The following is a 14,904-nucleotide window of genomic DNA, read 5'->3' as shown; positions in this document are numbered from 1 at the left end:
ATATATATACGAAGAGATATAATAAACAGGAAATATTTTCTTAAAGTACAAAATGTGATTAAGCTGACCTGTTCGATTTTATTTATTCTGTTGTATTTCTTTTTGAGTTCCTCTCTGGTTGGTATTTGGTGTTGACCTTTTCCCATGTCTAACCAGGGAGATAATAAAAAATGATTTACGAAAGCTGTAAATTGACAAAGAAGTTTTCTAGAAGGCAATAAAGTATGTATTCTTACCCGAATATCCAAAAGATATGTTAGAAATGGGACTCAGATAGATGCCTTTTCCATAAGCAGCTCCATGAAGCTTCAAAACAACAAAATAAGTTTCTCAACATCTTTTTTATTTTACAGAAGCTGTAAAGGAGCCAATATTCCTCTTAGGTTTACCTGTAATTTTGTGTACGACGCATTTATTAAGCCTTTTCTCAAGATGGAGTGCCAGTTTTCGATGTGAGAACCGCTGAAGCAAAGAGAACGTTTTTATAATCAGGTTTTGGTCAAAGCGTTGTGCGACGTTCAGACGTGATTTCACTCACTGGAAAGCAAAAGTGCTGCCGTATAATTTCCTGGCGGTTTGAAAGCGAACCTCCTTGGACGGAGGAGCACTGACCAGCAGGAACTGATGGGGTGTGCGCATGAACCTCAGGTGCTGTCAGATTCACGGGAGAGAAAAGAGAAAATAAAGATTTTAAAGGAAACCATGATGTAGTCATGGTGATGAAGACGGTACAATAAAGAAAAAATAAGTTATTGTTGTTTATGAGTTTTTATTATTATTATTATTATTATACATTTATTTAAAATAACATTGTTGTAACAATCAATTTCTTAATACATGTTAATACATGCATTAAAGCTGATTAAAAGAATACATTCAGTATAATACATGTATTATTAAAATTATGAGTTTTATAGTATTAAATTAAATAAATTTATTTGCAAATCATTTATCATAATGAATGCATTCTTTTTATTATTCCATTAATAATTTTATTATGAGAATAAAATTACTATTGGAATAATAATAATAATTTATCATTATTATAAATAATAAATATATTAGAATAAACTTCTTACTAGTAATACATTTATCATTCAAAATAACAATTATTATTATTATTATTACTATTATTATTCCAGTAATAACTTTTTTCTAATAATAATATTAGGTTAATTTTATTATTCTGAGAATAGACTCCATTTTTGTACATATTTTTTCTAAATGAATCTTTTAAAGATTTTTAGCCTGTGAGTATTTTAACCCACCTACCTTGTTAAGTGGAAGCTTGACGATGTGTGATCTGTTGCTGGCTAAAATCCTTTAAGAAAAGTAGAGATGACATTAATTTAAAACACCCTCTGATTTAACACGTTTTAATTTAACACAGTTTGAATGCCAGTCTAGATTAGGCCCTCACCACTGTAGTAAAGGATGAGAGAGGGGGTCTATCTTGTCCATTTGCTTCTTTATCTCAGAATATGGACCCTGAATACGAAAGAAACTAATTAAATTCAATCCAATTGAGGCTGACAGTCAGGGAGGCATCAAGTAGAGAGGAATATGTTCATGTTTTTATATTTAAAACAATCACCTGAGCCAACCTCCTGATTAGCAACACGCCATCCAGAGCTTTCTGCAGCCTTTCATAACTCTTCCTCTGTCACAGAAAGCATTGATAATTTAACACGACATAAAGATATGCAGCTGTTTGTGAGCAGTGACTTTCAGCTGATACCTTGGGGCTAAAGGCCAGAGTTTTGGGGTTGCACGGATCAACGACAGAGGGGTACGGTTCAAATATGATGCTTTTTCGGGACGACTGAAGGGCAGCTCTGCACATGACCACCAGCAGGTCGATCACCTGGAGCAGCAGAAAATACTGAGATACTGAAATATAAAATCACTCCTGCAGGACATGAGCCTGTCGCTGACCTCTGCACCAGTCGCGACCTCTTCTGTAGCTCCAGACATCACGCCCAGCGTATGATAGGAAAATACGCAGAGCTCCCTGGTGCAAACCGCAGTCTGCAAACAAAACCAGAATCTCCATTAAACACACACACACACACGTTTGCATGGCTATCTTTGTGGGGACTTTCCATTGACTTCCATTCATTTCTACAGCCTAAACCTTACCTTTACCCTTTTCCTAACCCTAACCCTAACTAAAACTCAATTCACACCTTAGTCCTAACTCTAACCCCTGACCCAAAAACAGGGTTTCCCCTTGCGGGGACCAGGCTTCGGTCCCCACAATGTAGTATGTGTCAGGAAAATCGTCCCCACAAGGTATTACAAACAAACGCACACCCACACACACATATACACACACACATCTGAAACTCCAGCTAATTTAATTTCATGAAGTCGTACCTTAAGCATCGGCCCATTTTGGAAAACATGTCGCTCGTCACACACAACGCAGTATTCATTCAGCGTTGGGATTCTCTGCTCAGCGTACCTCATTATCTGCACATGGATTCAGATTAGATTTATTTTAAAACATTAGAAAAGAAGGAAACAAAATAAAGCACTATTTTACAAAGCAATACTTTACCAAAAGCTAAACAGGCTAAAGTATATTTCACTACTATAGCATTGAAGAAACTCCACTTGTTTGTTGCTGTTTAAAACACTAAGGAGTAAAAAATGCCAGACTCTCAGCGCCTCTTATCTGGCTGTTAGTGTCTTAAATTAAACAAAAAACTGAGGATTAAAACAGGGAAACCATATTGTTGACTATAAATCCTACAGTAACTGAAAACAACCAACACTGAGCATTTTAACATTTACATTTTTAGATTTTGGCTGAAAGTTGAAGCTAAACTTTTAACGTTAAGTATTTGTGCTGACTTGAGATTCGTTTTTTAAAAAAACAAGAATGTGTGTTTTTGAACCAACACATCATCGCTGCATCAAGCTATTAAGGACGAACAGAATCCCGCTACTTGCGTCAACAGAATCCCGCCTTGCCTGTACTAAGAAGCCGTGCTGGAGGGTCGGCGCGCTTTTACAGTGTCTGATGGCCTGGGAGGTGAACAGCAGCTCCACCAGCTGCTTGGTGCTCAGATGTGCTGGAGATTTGACCGCTGAGACCATCACTCTCTGCAGGAAAAACCGGACATTGGTTCTGTTCACTTCCAACTTTCAGAGCCCATTTATAGAAACAACGCCACACAAATCAATATATATATTTATATATATATATATATATATATATATATACTGCTCAAAAAAATAAAGGGAACACTTAAACAACACAATATAACTCCAAGTAAATCAAACCCTCGTCGGGTCAATCAGTGTTGCTTCCTAAGTGGACAGTTTGATTTCACAGAAGTTTGATTTACTTGGAGTTATATTGTGTTGCTTAAGTGTTCCCTTTATTTTTTTGAGCAGTGTATATTAAGTTGTTGTAAATGTAAATGTTGTATTTGAAAGTTCAGTTTAGGTTTAATCTTTCCATGCCTTTCTCTATATCTTTTGAAACCAATGAGATTAGAAATGTTGATAAATTCTTTTGAATAAACTATTAAAGATACATTGAAATTATTTCTGTTTCAATTCTCTTTAGGTTTTTCTGAGACTGTTCAATGGGATCTACATCAGATTTTATGCAAATTTAGCAATTTCAAATGGAGAATGGGGCTTTTCTTATGACCTGTTATGCTTCTTTGAGCAGGTTACGATATGATTATGGGGGATATAAAAAATGTTCATTACATTTTTTGCACAAAATCATTCTTAGATAATAATATTTTTGTCTGCTCAGTTCTGAATATTTTGAGCTCCTTTCAGAATGAGTTATTTTAGGGCCTCTGTCACTTTAAATCCAAAGAAGCTGCTGCTGGCCACAGCCTCCAACTCACTCACAGTTGAAATGGCTATAAACAGCTACACAATTATAAAAACTGTCCTTTCTAGCTGCCATTGTACAGCAATTAAACCAGCTGACCAAACATCCTGGAGTTCTGCCTGGGTTGCTAGGTAACGGGCGGAGCTCCGCTGTGGTTGCTAGGTAACAGCCCAGTGCCCGTTGATTCTGACTTAGTCATTTTCCAGACAACAAAAATAAATGTAACTTATTGCCAAATACATTATTTTTTTGAGTGCATGAATTGTTTCTAGAAGCAGTTGAGACCCAAATGGAAGTACAAAAACATGTAAAATGTTAATTTTGGATCCACTTTAAGCACCAACATTTCTAACACAAATTGAGTTTAGAATTTTTATTTAATTCCAAGCAAAATAAACATGTTTGGTAAATAAAATGGCTAAACCTTTGCAACACAACCATTTCCGTCTGCATGCGCGTCAAATTATTAAAATTATTAAAAGTCCCAACCTTTCCTCCAGCTGTGTAAGTGAACAGTTCTCCCGTTGAGTTCTTTATGTCATAAGAAGTTGTGTGACTGGTGAAGTGACTCCGTTTCATTGCATTCCTTTCTTTGTCAGCCGGTTCCTGCATCTCATTTGGCCTGTTCATGTTGGAGAAAAGGCGATAAATGCATCAATGAACTGAGCCATTCAAGAGGAGAGAGGAGATGCTTTATGAAGCTTTGCCGTACTTTGAAGGTGGTAACCAAACGCTGAATCGAGCGCTGAACTTCTTGATGGTGCCGCTGGGCCTGAACCAGCTGTGTCTGCTCTTTCTCTGGACAACAGGGCTGTCGTTGGTCAGATGTTTCCACTCCTGAGATATGAAGACTCTGAGAATACTGAGGAACAAACGAAAAATGGTAACCAAAAGAAGGTCCATGAATTATTTCTAGCTACAATAATGTATGGAAGATTCCTTTTTTCTTTTGCGTTACTTTGCAATATGAGGTTTTTCTAAGGCTTTTCCATAATATCTTATTTGTGAATTTTCTAGAAAAATATGAAAATTACTGAGATATAAAAGTCAAACATTTGCAAAAAAAACCCCCTCAAATATTGAGATTAATCTCATAAATTTTCTTGAACAAAAAGTGCATGTTTTCTGAGATAGTAAAGTCAAATATTTTCCACTTTTGGATCTCAGAAATTTCCCAGTTTTCATATTAATAAAATTTGGAGGATAATCTCAAAGTTTCAGAGTTTTCTCTCGCAAACTTTAGAATTTTTTACCTCAGCAATTTCCTTGTTTTATCTAGAACATTTCTGAGATTAATCTCAAAATTTCAGAGATTTCTTGGGAGAAATTTACCCCTTTTTTTTCTATCTATAATGGCCCTAATGTCCTGTCAAAGTTAGTAGCTCAATTTTCATACAGTTACTTGGAACAATTTTAAAGTAAAGTACAGATTTGAATTTTATTTCCAAATCTATTGCAAGGAAATGCAAAAAAAAAAAATAAAAAAATCTCCATGTCCACTAAGAGATAACTCACTTTTATCTCTTAGTGGATAAAAGTGAGTTATCCACTAACTCACTTTTGCAGTTGTCTTCCTATACTGAAATCGTCAATATTGGATGGTTGGAAAACGTCCACAGAGGGAGCTGTGGTGAGAAGCATCGATTACTCAGACGTCAGGAGGATTGGTTGAGGTTTTAGTTGCTGGGGCTCACCGGGTCCGTCCAGGTACTGAGACGGGGAGAAGTGCAGCCGGATGATGATTGGCTCTGATGGATTAATCCTCCAGGCTTTAGCCACTTCCACCTGAAGACACCAAACACTGAGATCAGACCGAACCGGAAATCTGTAATCTGTTTGGTTTCTTTAATGTTTGGAAGAAAAGACTGTAGGAAAGCTGCATAACTTCCAGTCAGCTTTCAGCGTCTATGAAGGTTTGAGCTGATAAAAATATACTACTGTTAAATTTCAAGTCTCATGTTTCTTTTTTATTATACAACAAAACTGAAAAAACTCCTTAAATACACCTTTTGAAAACAGGATATTAACTTTTTAAAGTATTTGGCCTACTGGGCTGTAATTTTGTTATTGTGTTTTTTAAAAGTCCAACTCTCTCATAGGACGAAGTATTAGGGCCATCGTGGATAAAAATAAAGCCAAAGCACTCTGAAACTTCTGAGATCAATCTCAGAAATTTTCTAGACAAAACATGGAAATTCCCGAGCTCCAAAGTTGAAAAAAAAAATGTTTTTCTAATCTAAGAAATTTACATAATTTCTAATTAATTTTGAGATTAATCTCAGAAATTTTCTAGAAAAACCAAAGAAATGTCTGAGTTTCAGAAGTTGAACATTTTTGACTTTTGAAAATTTCAAATTTCCACAGCTGAAAAATGTTCTACTTTTGAAACTCAGAAATTCCCTTGTCTTTTCTAGATGTTTTTTTTAAGATAATTCTCAAAATTTATGAGTTTTTTGGCAGAAATTTCTTTCTACCATCAGTGGCCCCAGTACTCCACTGCAATCTAAAAACCAGCTGAGCCTGTAGCGATTTTTGAAACTATTCAACAAACTGTCCCTCTTTTTTTTTTCTGCATTAAAATGAGACCAATGACAATCAAATTAAAATTCGAAGTAATATTTTGATTTCACTAATATGCTGAGAATCTGTTGAGGGACGTAAATATTAGGGTGATGGAAAGGAGTCCTTCCACTTGGACTTGGAACTCATCAACAAATATAAATCATAAACACTGATGGAAGCTGATCAGAAATGAGCAATTGATGCTGATCAAGGTTTTTCCATTCAACATATAAAAACGTATAAATCATCTTAACTTAAATGAGTTTTTTAAGTTATAATATTTTGAAATAAACAAGAATTTAACTTACATCCACAATGTGGGGGGTAATGTTCAGCTCCACATCCATGCCATCAATGGATGGGTATTCCCTAGCAAAAGAGGAAAAGGGGGAACTTTTATGGAAAATTCAGCTCAGATCTTTACATCTTCAGGAACCCAAGAAAAGATTTTTCTACCTGACAGAGACGGCAGCATCTGAGTACACAGACCGGACGGCTGCCACGTCTGCATCCAGCTGGTGATGGTGGTAAAGGTCAGTGGCACAGCTCTCCTGCTGAGACAAACACTAATATGCTTACTGTACGTTCGCTCTGATGGCCCGGCGCTGCAGGGAGCTGCAGGGCTGAAATACTTTAAATGGGAGGAGTCCTGTGGCGATTAGAAAATGCTTTCAACGCAAAATGCAGGGAATATTTAGTCTCAGTTTGACTTAAACTGAGAAATAACTGCAGCACAGATGCAATTATGTAATAATACACAATGATAATAATAATGAAATACTTAAGGAGACAATCATATCTGATGGCGTTGAATAAAACTTAACAAAAAAGATGAAATTTCAAGTAAAGTATTTTTCTATCTGCTAAAATATATTTTCAATCTGTTATTTTTACATTAATGCTCTTATGACCTGAATTATGGATATAGACCACTTTGATTTGTTTAGATTTAAAAATTGTCCCGTAAAATAAAAAAGTGCAATGAATGAGTGTTTCTGCCTCTTTTTGTCTGAAAGTTACGACACTGTGTGTGTTTTGACTGTGCAATCAGGGTTTAAAGTGCATAATTTAAAAAAATGTTGTCTGACTGGCAGGATGGGAACAAGAGGGTTAAATATAATTTGCCAGGTTTTATTTTTTACAGTCTCAGTGAAAATCACCTGGATTCTACACAGGAAGTCCTCTGAGTCGCTGCCTTCTTCATCGCTGCAGCTCTCAGCCCACTGCTGCCACTCATCCTGTGGTTAGCAGAGGAGAACTGTCAGCTAAAAGCATTCGTTTATTCATTTATTTTTATTCATTTACGTATAAATTGATTTCATAATTTGTCAAGTAAATAAGTAATTATTTAAGAGAGTTGCTGGGGCTCACAAGCAAATATGTATTGAGTAAATAGTTAAGTATTTACTTAGTTATTATTAAGTAATTATCTAGATATTTACTTAATAAATACATGTATTTTATTAATATCCACAAATATTAATAAAGAAATATTGTTCTGTTAAATAAAATAAATAAATAAATACCTTTTTAAAATATCAATCAAAAGATAGAATTTATGTATTTGTTGAATACATAAATGTTTATTTACTAAACACATACATTTATTTATTTAGTTATTTATTTAAATGTCAACCAAAAGCTAGCATTTATCCATTTGTTAAATAAATAAGCACTTGCTTTGGTTGACATTTAATTTTTTTATATTTATTTAGTTATTTATTCATTGATCTCTGCTATTCCCATCAAAAATAAATCAATAGTCAAATTAACTTTGCCAGAAGCAGTGAATTGGGGAAATTTATTATATTTTATTTTTAATATTAGAGGGCTGATCCAGTCCAGGTGAACCACTGATAAAACTGAACCAGGAGAAAACAACATGTTGATTTTATGGACTCACCATGTGGTCATTTCTTTGATTCTCTGTCAGAAGTGATGAGCGTTTTCCTCACGTTGACTGTAATCATTAAAAATAATAACTTGATAAGCTCTCAACAATAAATAAATAATAAACCCAGTAAGTTACATACAAAATAGCTCTTACCTCTCCTCTGGGAATATATTCGGCCTCCTCATATTTCAGACAAATTGATGAAAATGATAGCAGGTTTCCCAGGGAGATCCCAGCTAAAAGAGGGTTTCCTGTCTGGAAGCTCTTGCTCATTAGTCCTCTCTCTCTCTCTGTTTGGGACGCCACATGTCCAGTCTGGCTTGCAGGTCACATGACTGGACTCAGACTGAGGGGAAGTTCCGGTTTACACCTGAGCAGGAGCAGAGAGCTGCGCTGCTTGTTGTCTCTATAACTTTCAGAGTGCATTTTTTTTTTTTTTTTTTATGAAATCAGTTTTACGAGTCACGTCTAACATCGTGATTTAAACAAAGAGCAGTGCTGTAAGGGGTTGATGGATGGCGGCTGAGGCGCTGTTTGACATCTATTAGTCACCCTGTCTCTGTGCTGCATCACCGCTGACCTTAATCAGCAGTTAGCCTTGTTAGCAGTCGCCTGCTGCTCTGCAGTCTGGTCAGATTAGATATACTTCCACGACTCCGTGCATCGGTGCACTTCTTCTCCCGACAGGTCTTCTCGGGGTAATCTACTTAAAGATGTTTGTGTCGGGGGTTGATTGAGAACAAATTCATGGATTCTTGGGCTTCATGCTAGCCTGCTCACAAAACGTCTCTCTTACGACACTGTCTGGCTTTCTCCCCTTCACTCTGACTGTCTCAGGTCGATTTTTGATCGGGCAAATCGGCCACCAGTAGAAGTCGTAAACGATTTCGTCGATTTTCTGCGCTGCTTTATGCTACCTTCACACTGCAATGAACCCAAAAGCGACTTTTTTTCTTTCTTCTTTTTTGCCTTAATGCGACCCGTACCTGATCTTTTCCCGACAGTCTGAACAACACAGATCGGATTTTTTTCGAATGCGACCCATAGACCACTTGGATATTTGGCTCTAAATGCGATATATATCTGATCTTTTCAAATTTAAGTTGCATTCATCCGACCTGAACCTCATTGATACTCGACAAACGTCACTATTCTGCGTCGAATAGACAAACAACGAATTATGAGGATTAATTTGTTACTGCTCAGCTGAATAACAACTTTAAAATTGTAAGATATGATCCACCATTAGCATCCATGTTTACATCCGCAAACACTAAACAACTTCTTCTTCTTCTATGGCGGTTGGCACGCTCGCTACGTGTGACGTTACAGCGCCCTCTACAGCGCATGCGGGACACTTTCAACTCGTTTGCTGCTCAGAGATCACAAACAAGTCGAATATAATTGGAAGTGCAAATGAACACGCTGAAAAGATCGGGATTTCACAAAAAAAATCGGTATTGAGTATTCAAATCTGCAGTGTAAACATAGCCGTAGAATTGTTCAGCAATGGTTGCGGAGAAAGTGAAGGAAGCCTTTCAGTCCGTATTAGCGACGCTTCCAAAAATGTTATTAGCATTTGCACCAACCCCGTTCAGATCGGCTCTTCTCTCTTCAATGGGTAATATAGTTGTTTACAGCTCAGGCAACTTGCAGTAAGCTTTCATAGCTTCCAACAATAATAAACATATTTGTTTGTAAATATGTTCTATCAAAATACCCTCAAGTAACAGTTTTAGCTTCATCTGGTTCAAATTCTTATAAAAAAATACAAAAATTATTAAGAACCTTTTACTTCATATTTATAAATCAGGTAATCCAAAACAAAACAAAACAAAAACAAAAAACTGAATTATTGACAGACTAGCCCGACAATGTCTTAATACCTAAAGCAAAAAGGACTGAGTTTTTTTATAGATGTTGTTGATTGTATTTTGTTTTGTTTTGTTTTGCTAAATGACCAATCATACTACAGGGATGTTGCGCTCCTGCATATTTGACGATTAAAAAAATTATTTTCTTATTTTAAAAGGAATTGGATTGTTTGTTTATTTGTATATTTTAATGCATTTCTAATATAAAATAGAGTTAAATGAAAAATCTTCAGAATGTGCCAGTTTTTGTCATCCGAATAATGGTCAGAATAATCGATGCGTTAACTCTTAACTAAAATAATCGTTAGTTGCAGCCTTATTGTGAAGTGGATGGAAAATGATGCAGTTTCCACCAACATTTTTGCGCTTTATTCTTTGAAAAATAGCTGAAACTGAGCCAGATGGACTGGAGAACGTCTGTGAATAGCTGCTCATCCCTTCTGAACTGGATATGCGCCGGGATCCCCCAGGATGATCTGGATTTCCTTCCTGAAGCACGTACTTTGCGAAGTGATCTTGCATAAGGCAACGAAAATGGACTTGGTCTTGTTTGTCTTCCAATTTATATCAAGTGACGTCTGCATAATGTTCACACGTCTGCAATGATGAGTTGTCGGCGCTCAGGTTACAAAACTTCAGCAGTTCATCTAGTTTCATCGTCCAGGATAAAACTGCAGACACGTGAAATTAAAGGAGGTTTAAGGCAGTTCAGTCAATCGACCACAAGAGGGAGCTGGAGTTGAGTTGTTGAGCCTGTCCCACATTCCGGTTTCACAGCTTTTCACAGCACTTTTAGCCAACGTTTAAGATGATAGAAAATGGACACATGAAATTAAATGTGACTTAAAGTGACTGTCATGACCTTAGGTTTTGTTCTATAGTTGTAATGGGTTGTGTTGCGCTTTCAGGGACAGTTGTAATTGTTAATCTGATTTTATGATGATTCTAGACTTCAAATGAGTTTCACTCTGAGTGGAGTTGTGTATTTTCTCTTAGGCAGTGGCTTCTTTTGGATTTACGGTGTGTAAATGTATCCTTTTCTGTATTGGGTAAGAGTTTAGAATCAGTTTTCTTCTTCCTAAAAAATTAAAGTCCTTACATGCTGCAAAATGTTGGCCAATTTATAGGTTCATTTGTTGCTTCAGAGAATGTGAGAGTTTTAATTTAAAGTTAAATCCAAGGTCGCACGTTTTGAACCTTTGGCCATTTGTGCAAAAACTCAGCAAATTTAGGCTTGTTCTTTCAAATTATATGAAAACATAGTGAAGTTTTTCTTCGATCTGGGAATTAAAACAAGTATTTGTCATGTTTGTTTATTTTCAGTATTAAAATCATCCACACTGCAAAAACACAAATGTTTTAGCAAGTAAATTTGGTCTAGTCTCTAGTGCAAATATCCTTCTATACTTGAAATAAGACAAAATTAACTTACAAGTAACTTTTCAGGAAAATATAAGGGCTTGTTTTAAGTAAATAAAGTCTTAATAATGATTTAATAAGTATTAATTTCAGTTATAGCAAGCAGTTTCCCCATGTTATGAGTGGTACCAGTATTTTGTCATCAATATTAAGGAATTATTGACTTAAACAACCTTGCTGAAAAGTTACTTGTTTAAAATGCATTACAATATTTGCACTAGAAACTAGATAAAAAATACTTCATGAGATTTTGTGTTTTTGAAGTGCATGCTCTGGATTGGTAAAGGCAAACTCCCTTCCCCTTGTATTGGCTGCATTTCCAGATAGTAATGAGACGGCTCATCTTGACCATATTCATTACCAGACAGGAATCTGTAGGTATATGCTGACAACGCCCATGGGGAGGATTTGATTTTATGTGAGCTACGGTATGTTAGATATGCGTCTTGGAACTAGTGGTCGCTCAGATCTGTGTGACATGATTTATCGTGACAACATGGCAGCCAGACGGAGGTGCACATCCACCCTCTATTTTTGGTGAAGTTTCTGCCTGAGCCTAACTAGAAATCTGGGTGTTGGTGTCGTGCCCACCGAGTTGGTCCATAATAAGGTTACATGCACTTGAGTCATCGCCTGTCTCCTTCCCGACAAGGTAATAACTCCACCAGGTCTCTGAAGAACGCCAGGCGTGGAAGCAGGAAGAGGAACCCTGCTGATCTAAAAAACACAAAACAAAAAGAGAAGACAGACATAAAAACTACTGAACAGACTGCGTGTTGTTGTTTCTTTATATATTTTACACAAAACATACTAATTATGCATTTAAGTACAATATCGTATTACGGCCATTGTAGATTTTTTTGTATTTATTTTTAAACAAAAAACAAAAGAACAAGCAAAGAGTAGGACAGAGAAAAACATGTGCATACATAACCGAGAACAAAATAATTTGTTTACCAATACTTTTCTGTTCGATAAGGACTAAGAAGAAGTGATCACACTGCAAAAACACTAAATATTACCAAGTATTTTTGGTCTATCGTTGTTAGTGCAAATATATTAATATGCTTGAAAAACGACAAAACTAACTTGCAAGTAACTTTTCAGCAAGATATAGCAAGCTTGTTTTCAGTAAATAATTCCTTAATACTGATAAAAGAGTGTCAGTTCAATTGGCAGATTTTTTCACATATGTAACTATCAACTGGCACTTCCCGTTACCTAGCAACCCCAGCCAAGTGGAGGACGTCACCTAGCAACCAAATTCTAGTTCCACTGGCATATTATTTCACTTACAAGAAGACATTTTACTTATAAGTTTATTTATCAGCCAATGGAACTAGTAGTGTTTTATAAATATTAAGGAGTTTTCTTGCTGAAAAGTTACTTTTAAGTTGTCTTATTTCAAGTGTACTAAGATATTTTCTCTAGAAACTCTAGAAACTTGAAGTGTGCTTATTTAATCCTACCCTTTATCTGAATTTAATGAAATATATTACCTACTGACTCAATAATTACCAAAGATTTGTAATTAAAACCATGTTATAATGTTCATGTTCCCGTTCAGGTAGAGAAATAGGAAGACAAAATTTCTGCCAAAAAAACTAAAGTTTTGAGATTAATCTCAGAAATTTTCAAGGAAAAAAAAACATGGATTTCACTAACACGCTGAGTGACAATATGCAAGAAAAAAACTCAGAATTCTCTGAGTTTCAAAAGTTGGAAGTTTAGACTTTTGAAACTCAGAAAAAATTCCAACTGTCAACAATTTTCAATTTTGGGAAATGTAATTTTTTTTCCACAAAATTTCTGAGATTACACTCCAAATGTCTTTTTTTTTCTTCTTTTTTTTAAGCAAATTTTTGGACTTTTAAACATCATAATTTCCCAACTAATTTTCTAGAAGTTTCTGAGATTAATCTCAAAATGTCTGTGCTTACCATTTTTTGCCTTTTGCAGTTGAGAAATTTCTGATATTATTTCTGACATTAATCTAAAAATTTCAGAATTTTTCGAGCAAATTTTCAACCTTTGGATCTCAGAAATTTCTGAGTATTTTTTTCTAGAAAAATTCTAAGATTAATGTCAAAATTTATGAGATTTTCGTTGGAAATGTATTCCTATTTTTTCTTCTACCTACAATGACCCTAAGACTCAGTCATATTTAAGAAAAAGAAAATCTTAACACAAGGAAAACTTTCTCCATTCTGCATATCAGTTAGCTAAACCCCATCAAATAAGGATATTTTATGGGAGCTTCTACTCCTTCCTGTGATGCTACAGCTTCTGTGTATATACCGTAAACAGTTTGTAGTGGAAATAAGTTACCTTAATAAGTTCATAATTGTACGACTAAATCCATTTACAGAATGTAAAATGTTTTGAAATGTGATCAGTGTGTGACATCCGTCTCATTGTATTTTACAGAAACATGGCCGAGTGAGCGCTCTTCACATCAAACAATCTTTGAGGTAATTTTCACGGTTACCGTACAAGAATTTTGGCTAATTAACTTTCTCAATGTTGTTTACTTTTCAACTTAGTAAATTCCCAGTTATGTAAGTATTTGTGCGTTTGGAAGACATTTAGACATGTGTTGTTGTTGATTTCTCTTTTGTTGATAAAATGTAGAGAAGTGTTCTTGTTCTTTTTATCTTTTTTGGTAGTTTTTTTTTTTTTAGCTTAGCGGCTAGTAAAGCATATTTCTGTTATATTTCAGTTACAAAAACGTTTAGAGTTCAGCGTTAATCTTGCGATGTTATTGTTCCTTCTGTTGCGTTTCAGTTACAAAAATACGTTTATAAAAGATTCTCATTTAAGAATAGCAAGCATTTTATTGGCCAGCCACGTGTTACACAGCCACGTGTTACACAATTGTTATTTTATTAAAGAAAAGAAAGATTTTTCTTTTCTTTCTATTTTTCATATTTACATTTTCTTAGCTGAATAGCATCTGTAAAAGCTTTTTACACTTTGTATTTTAAATGTTTACAAAATAAGTTTAGAGGTCGGAGGGCTAATTTAGCTAGTTTTAGTACATTTCATGGACGAAAAAGAGGCACAAGCAAAGAAAAAACAATAAGTATCTTTGTTTTAAGAATGATATTACACACAATCAGGTTGAAGATTTAACGACGAAATGTTTCTGCACGGGGCTGCACTGTGGCGCAGTTGATAGAGCTGTTGCCTTGCAGCAAGAAGGTTCAATTCCCGACCCCGGTCTTTCTGCATGGAGTTTGCATGTTCTCCCTGTGCATGGTGGGTTTTCTCCGGGTACTCCGGTTTCCTCCCACAGT

General features: G+C 35.5%; 2 protein-coding genes across 3 annotated transcripts in view; one reads left to right on the top strand and one right to left on the bottom strand.

The window, feature by feature from the left end:
* LOC103466421 (poly [ADP-ribose] polymerase 6-like) overlaps positions 1–8,731 on the bottom strand; it is an 11,634-nt gene extending 2,903 nt beyond the window's left edge. The window contains exons 1-20 of one of the 2 annotated variants that reach the window (XM_008411963.2): positions 8,469–8,731; positions 8,325–8,381; positions 7,582–7,659; positions 6,878–6,975; positions 6,730–6,790; positions 5,554–5,644; positions 5,418–5,484; positions 4,572–4,721; positions 4,349–4,481; positions 2,977–3,108; positions 2,377–2,472; positions 1,936–2,028; positions 1,739–1,864; positions 1,595–1,660; positions 1,421–1,488; positions 1,273–1,321; positions 539–651; positions 390–462; positions 237–306; positions 69–148 (exon numbers count right to left, since the gene is read on the bottom strand). In XM_008411963.2, the coding sequence (XP_008410185.1) occupies positions 69–148; positions 237–306; positions 390–462; positions 539–651; positions 1,273–1,321; positions 1,421–1,488; positions 1,595–1,660; positions 1,739–1,864; positions 1,936–2,028; positions 2,377–2,472; positions 2,977–3,108; positions 4,349–4,481; positions 4,572–4,721; positions 5,418–5,484; positions 5,554–5,644; positions 6,730–6,790; positions 6,878–6,975; positions 7,582–7,659; positions 8,325–8,327 (1,647 nt within the window). In that variant the 5' untranslated portion in view covers positions 8,328–8,381; positions 8,469–8,731. The remainder of the gene's footprint in view (positions 1–68; positions 149–236; positions 307–389; positions 463–538; positions 652–1,272; positions 1,322–1,420; positions 1,489–1,594; positions 1,661–1,738; positions 1,865–1,935; positions 2,029–2,376; positions 2,473–2,976; positions 3,109–4,348; positions 4,482–4,571; positions 4,722–5,417; positions 5,485–5,553; positions 5,645–6,729; positions 6,791–6,877; positions 6,976–7,581; positions 7,660–8,324; positions 8,382–8,468) is intronic. The other variant, XM_008411964.2, reaches the window with a different exon arrangement.
* Positions 8,732–14,113: 5,382 nt separating this feature from the next.
* Positions 14,114–14,904, top strand: part of pkmb (pyruvate kinase M1/2b) — a 10,881-nt gene continuing 10,090 nt past the window's right edge. The window contains exon 1 of the mRNA XM_008411965.2: positions 14,114–14,166. Coding sequence (XP_008410187.1) covers positions 14,129–14,166 — 38 coding nt within the window. The 5' untranslated portion in view covers positions 14,114–14,128. The remainder of the gene's footprint in view (positions 14,167–14,904) is intronic.

The sequence above is a fragment of the Poecilia reticulata genome, linkage group LG6 (genome assembly GCF_000633615.1).
Source record: "Poecilia reticulata strain Guanapo linkage group LG6, Guppy_female_1.0+MT, whole genome shotgun sequence".
NCBI classification, from domain to species: Eukaryota; Metazoa; Chordata; class Actinopteri; order Cyprinodontiformes; family Poeciliidae; genus Poecilia; species Poecilia reticulata.
Note: the sequence above shows the minus strand (reverse complement) of the source record. Positions and strands in the feature narration are given on the sequence as shown.